Source organism: Passer montanus, unplaced genomic scaffold (assembly GCF_014805655.1).
Source record: "Passer montanus isolate IOZ18808 unplaced genomic scaffold, ASM1480565v1 scaffold34, whole genome shotgun sequence".
NCBI classification, from domain to species: domain Eukaryota; kingdom Metazoa; phylum Chordata; class Aves; order Passeriformes; family Passeridae; genus Passer; species Passer montanus.
The window spans coordinates 7,201,790-7,207,528 of record NW_024368152.1 but is presented as its reverse complement, the minus strand read 5'-3'; the positions used below and the strand labels follow the sequence as shown (position 1 = coordinate 7,207,528).

The following is a 5,739-nucleotide window of genomic DNA, read 5'->3' as shown; positions in this document are numbered from 1 at the left end:
GCCATTACTACCCCGAACTGAATCATTCAGAGGGGTGGGAGGGAAGAAAAAAGGCAATACTCCATGGGAATGCCTCAGGATTAACTGCTTTTGTACATTTCCAAGCACTTTTGTCAATAGCATCCCTTGTGTAATAAGTTCCTTTTCTCGTTCCTTTCACACTGTTTACAGGCAGATGACTTAGAAGATTGCAATATACACCCAAATAAGATTTTCCAAGTTACAAGAATTATTCACTTCAGGTAATTTTATTCTTTATAGTCTCTACATATTTGAAGTTTTACTTGATAAATTCATAACAATGTATAAGTATTAAAAAAAAAAACCAAAACCAACAAAAACAACACAAATCAAAGCCAACAGTTGGTCCCCAAAGAATAAAGCAAGCAATCAGTTCAATAAACACACTTGATTTATTTTGTATAAAAAGGGTTAAGTTTACAACTAAACTTTTATAAAAAGTTTAGCATGATTAAGTACATCATTACACTTTTTGCAGAAACGCGTATTTCTGCCACTATACAAGAAAACTCTAATTAAAGAGTTCACAAGGTTTCACTCATATATATATATTTATATATAAATATATACACAGCATTCAGTCCTAGGTTCGTGTCAAAAAGGTAATTTCTGACCACAGACTTTCCTAAAAAACTGAACACTGGATCCTTCCGGTACTCACGCTCCACCTTTGGAAAAAAAGGCAAAGTCTGCTTTAAAATGGGCAACTCCTTGTGAGATTTCTGTTTCGCTCCCCACGTTGGGAATAGTATATAAAGGAAGCCTTCCAACTAGGGAAAGGGTATTTAAGAGTCTCTTCATAAATAACTAGGTTCAGTCCAAGTTGAAAAATGGGGTGGGGATAAAGATGAATCTTGATTTTTTCTTCTTTATTCATTTTAAAAGTTCCTTTTTACTTGAACATGGATTTTCCCCTCCAGATACAGCTGAAAAATAAATTCAGCACCTCAAAAAAGAAAAAAAAATCCTGTAGACATTTTCTTGTGCAAAAGAAAAAAAAAATCTCATCAGTGGAACACCTGCAAGAGATTGAAAAGAGGCATATTTAGGAGAATGCTAACAGGGCAGAGATCCGGACAGACTGGCGCCAGAGAGGAAGCCACAGTTTGAACATTTAACCAAACACTCAGAGATTGGGCAAACCCTGGCGTCCAGATGCAACACATACAAGCTCACACACTCGCTCTCAAGAGCACAAATTGAACATAAAAATAACATACACTCCAGGGAAAGGCTAGAAAGAGGATTCTCAGTCCAATCTTTATTTAGATCTCTGTAAACGCAATGCTCAGAGGCGCCAGTCTGCCTCTTAGAGCAATTATTTGATTAAAAGCAGTCACTTATTTAACTGATAACGCAGACAATCCCACATCACAGAATTCAAGGAATTGTGCCAAGATTCCCAACTTAATCAGTCACTTTGGCCCAGGAAGTTGAGGCTCCAAGAAGAGATAAGAATTTGCATTAAGCAGCGAGCAGGATCAGAGGAGCCTGTGCTGCTGGGCGAACCTTAGCGACACACACACACTTAGGACCTCAAGACTCAGTTATTAGCCTCATTTCTTACTGATTACAAAGGCATCTCCTAATCAACTTTTAGGACCTATTTTTAGCACTCGCCATCACGCCTCCCGCTCCCCGGGGAGGCAGTTTTTTACCCCAAGTTTAGGAAAAAGGCGCACCGCACTCACCGCTCGATTCAGCCACAAAGTGCTTTGCTGTCGCTTGACATGAGCTCTGAGGGGAACTCGGACGCCTGCGGGAGAACAAGAGCGGGGTGAGGGCGAGCACGGGCGGGAGGCCGGAGGGGCTGTCACCGCCGGCCGCCCGGCCCCGGGCTCAGCGGCGAGCCGGGGCGCGCTTACCTGTAGCGAGAGGATGCTGATGTCTGTGTTGAGGGTGGTCAGAGGAGTTCTGGAGGAGGGGTTCTGCCCGGGTCTCTGGTGGTGCAGGCTGACGATGCTGGGGTGCGAGTCCAGGGCGATCTGCAGGTCCAGGATGTAGTCGATGACGTGCTGCAAGATTTCCATCTTGCTCACTTTCTTGTTCTGCGGGATGCTGGGCACCAGCTCCTTCAGCTTGGAGTAGCAGTCGTTCATATTGTACAGCAGGCTCATGGGGTCATCCACGGGGGTCTTGCTCCGGGAGATGCCCAGGTTGTGCTCCGAGAGGCCGGTTTTCCTGACGGACCGCACCGGGCTGAAGGCTTTCATGCTGGCGGGCGGACGGGAGAGCGCGGTGCTGGCGTGAGGGCTGGAGCCTGCGGAGCGCTGTGCTGCCGCTCTGGCGCTGCCGGAGCTCGCACTGAGGGCCAGCGCTGCGCGGCCGCTCTTATACGGCGGCCGCCGCCGGGTCCGGCCCGCGCTCGCTGCCATTGGCGGCCGCCGGCACGTCCATCACCGCGGGGCGCCCTCACTGGTGGGGCCTTCCGCCCGGGCAGCCAATGGCGGCGGGGGGCGTGGCCGCGCGCTCAGCTGAGGGAGTAAATAGTGCGCGGGGCTGAAGGGGCCCGGGGCGGCAGCGCCGCGTTCCCGCCGGGCCCTCAGACACCCCCGGGCCCCTGGCGCCCCCTCAGACAGCCCTCCGTGCCTCCCCTCACCCTCCGTGCCCGCTGCCTGCCCTCCGCCGCACCCCGCTCTCTGCACGGGCTCGTACCGGTGTGCGGAGCGCGGTGCGGGAGGCGCGGGTCCCGCTGCAGCGAGGGCGGTGAGGGCTGAGCCTGCCCCGGGTCACCGCGAGCCGGAGCCTCCCGGCGGTGTTTGCCCGGCCCCGCTCAGCACACGGCAGCGAAAGTCTAGGGTTTGCAGCCAGCGCTGTAGGCTGCGGCTGTAAGCAGGAATGAAACAAACCAATATTAAAGATAAAATAAGCCTTTAAACCCCAGTGCAACTTTCTGTCCTGGTGAGAACAGGACACTGAGCACCTCAGCAGCCGGGCAGGCGTCACTCCCGGCGCCCTACTTCCTGGGAACAGGGCTACTTCAGATGATGCTATTAATTGGAGATCATTAAGCAAATCTGCATATTGGAAGTGCATTTACATGTATTACCCTTGAAAGGCTGCTCATCTGCGCCCTATCAGTGCTCGTGACACAGTGCTGCCATTAATTATGCATAGATTGTTTCTGGTGACAAATGCAAATGCTTACTACACGCTGTACTTTTAGCAGCTTTTGGTTGCAGCCAATGAAACATCTTCCAGAAACATTCCAGAGGAAAAAGTTTTCGGGGTTTTTCTGTTTTGTTGAGCTGCAGAAGTAACTTTGATTTTTTTTTTAAGAGTTTAGTTCAATTGTATTTTCCTATATTTTGCTTATGCTACCGGCTGTATAATAAACGGACACAGCTTCCACCTTCCATTCCACACACGACCTAAGAAAAGTTCAACTCACAAAAGCATGAATGTATGTACACAGCTAATATAAATGAAATTCTGCACAAATCGCAGCAATTTTCTAATAGTAAAACCACACAGATGCTTAAAGCGCGTTAGTGTTCATTGCAAACAAAACCGTAGTAAACGCACACATCCATAAAATCAGTGAGGATTGTGCTGCCAATCATAAATATTAGAAGCAGACAAATACTGGATTTATCTGCGCGGTTGTTGCATAGCTACACGAAGGGGGTCGGGGCTGTGAGAGAGGAACATTGCGGACACTTGGAGACAAAGCTGCGAAGAGCCACGCCAGGTTTTTTTTCCCAATTAATGTGGCATTCCTGAGCTGGTGGTTGGTTTTTCTATTAACTGGGCACTTGGGTGACTGTCACACCAGGGCGTTTGCCCCGGGGCTGTTCTCCGGGGGGGACTGGAGGCGGTGCCGAGGCTGACAGGAACACAATTCAACGCGGTTTGAAACGCCAAGGGTGAAAGTGAATCTCGACATTCAGTCTGATAGGAAGGCGAGTACACTGTTCGTCTGCAGTTAGAGAGCAAATAATAATAAAAAACACCCTGCTAATTAACGACTCACTTAAAATCGTGATTTAGGGTGACTTCAACCCTTACATCTATAAGATACCAATTGCTGGTGGAACTTGACCAGCGGCCGCAGGTTTTGGTCCTGCAACATACTTGCGTCTCTGTCTAATGAAGGCACCAGTGGAAGAAATGCAGAGTGGTTTGGTTGTAATAACAGCCAACGTAAATACGTGCATGCTTCTCCCATCACTGTTTGTCGTTCTTGGACAGCGCAGCAGCACCGGCCGGCCGGGCGCTGCAGAGGAACCCGTATTACTGCTCTCGGTTTTCCACACCAAGGGCTTAGCACGCTTTTTGGAACACGGGGAAGTTGTGTGGAGAGGCTAACCTGGCTATTTTCTCTGTCATCAAATGACTGTCATGTGCGCTTTCCGCACGCGAAACAGAGCCCGCGAGCAGCCAGGCTCCGCTTCCCCCAGGAGAGCGGCTGCAGAGGCTTTCCCGAACGTTGCATTCCCTCAATTCTGCTGTTTTACCGCGGAAGGCTTTGGCAGCGGCTCGCTGGCTTCGGAGCTCCTGCGCTCTGGCAGGGGCCCCACGAGCGGTGCCGCTCCCGCTGCCCGGCGAGCCCGAGACCCCCGGGGAGGGGACTGCGAGCTGCTCCTGGGGGCTCTTCCAGGACCCAGTGCCTCGGGAGCCGTGCGTCCGTCCACCTCTTAGTTTGCAGCCGGGACTTTTACAGCCGGCTCCCAGCCCCGAACCGCCGCCGCTCGAAGCCCCGCACAAAGCGCCGCTTTCGGGATCACGAACCCGGGATCGCGAACCCGGGGCTGCGCTGCGCGGCTCCCCCCGGCCGGCGCCAGCCCGCGGCGGCGCGCGGGGCTGCGCCCGCGGCGGCGGCCCGGCCTCGCTTCCCCCTCCCGGGCGCACCTGCAGCGGGGGCCGCCGCCGGACGCCCCGCCATGCCGTGGGGGGAGGACGAGGGAATGTGGGAAGGCGGGGGGGGCGCCCGCAGAAAGGAGAGGGGAAAGAGTAAAACGGGCAAAATCGCGGATGGACGAGGGGGGGAAAGGTGCCGGCGCCGCTCGCCCCCCAGCCCGGCTGCCCGGGCGGGAAGGAGCGGGCCGCGCTTCCCGGGCCCCGATGTGGGGTAGGGAGTGGGGGTTCGGTCCTGCCGCACCCCTTCCCCTCCCTCGCCCCCCGCGCCAAAAAAGTGTATTTTCATGGTTGTTTTGGAGGCTGCCTGTTCTTTCGCCCCTGAAGGTCTTCTCAGCCCAGCCCCGGGTCACACGGTGCCCCCGGCCCGGCTGCCCCCGGTGTGTGCGGGGCAGAACCTGCGGGGCTGCGCTGCCGCCCCCCTCGGGGACCGGCGCGTTCCTCCGCGGCCCTGTCCCCTGCCTCTAATGAAATCTATCTAAAACATCCAGTAATAATGTAAATGGCTTTAATTGCCGCGTATTTAAGCCATCAAACCAGACTGGAAAAAAAAAAATCTGTTAAAATTGGCCCTGATCCAAGTCATTGACACCATCCAGCCTGTCCAAGCGGGGTGTCCAAATACGTTTTTATACAGGAGTTTTCAGTGTACCAGGTAAAATATCTCGCTAAAACCGGCCGCTTTTAACTACCCGCTCCCTTTTGTTTGCCTCACGTTTCCAATTCATTCAAAGAAAAGTTGTAGAAGTTTGGGGGTTGGCTTTTTTTTTTCTTTCTTTCTTTTGAGCGGGAGGGAGAGTAATGCATGCAAAATATTTAGTTACAACTTCTGCGAAAGGCACCGATCTGTAACAGCATTTT

General features: G+C 52.4%; 1 protein-coding gene across 1 annotated transcript; it reads right to left on the bottom strand.

Moving 5' to 3' along the window:
- Positions 1–232: 232 nt before the first annotated feature.
- Positions 233–2,346, bottom strand: ID2 (inhibitor of DNA binding 2). The gene is made up of 3 exons (XM_039715709.1): positions 1,887–2,346; positions 1,713–1,777; positions 233–1,040 (listed from the first exon to the last, which is right to left on the bottom strand). Exons 1-2 carry the CDS (start codon positions 2,232–2,234, stop codon positions 1,721–1,723), a joined length of 405 nt encoding a protein of 134 aa, XP_039571643.1. The 5' UTR covers positions 2,235–2,346; the 3' UTR covers positions 233–1,040; positions 1,713–1,720.
- Between the last annotated feature and the right edge of the window lie 3,393 nt (positions 2,347–5,739).

Excerpts from the sequence above, each read along its gene's own strand:
- ID2 (XM_039715709.1), bottom strand. The coding sequence starts at position 2,234 with ATGAAAGCCTTCAGCCCGGTGCGGTCCGTCAGGAAAACCGGCCTCTCG. Across the intron at positions 1,778-1,886 it reads TCAGCATCCTCTCGCTACAG|GCGTCCGAGTTCCCCTCAGA; the intron begins GTAAGCGCGCCC and ends GTTCTCCCGCAG.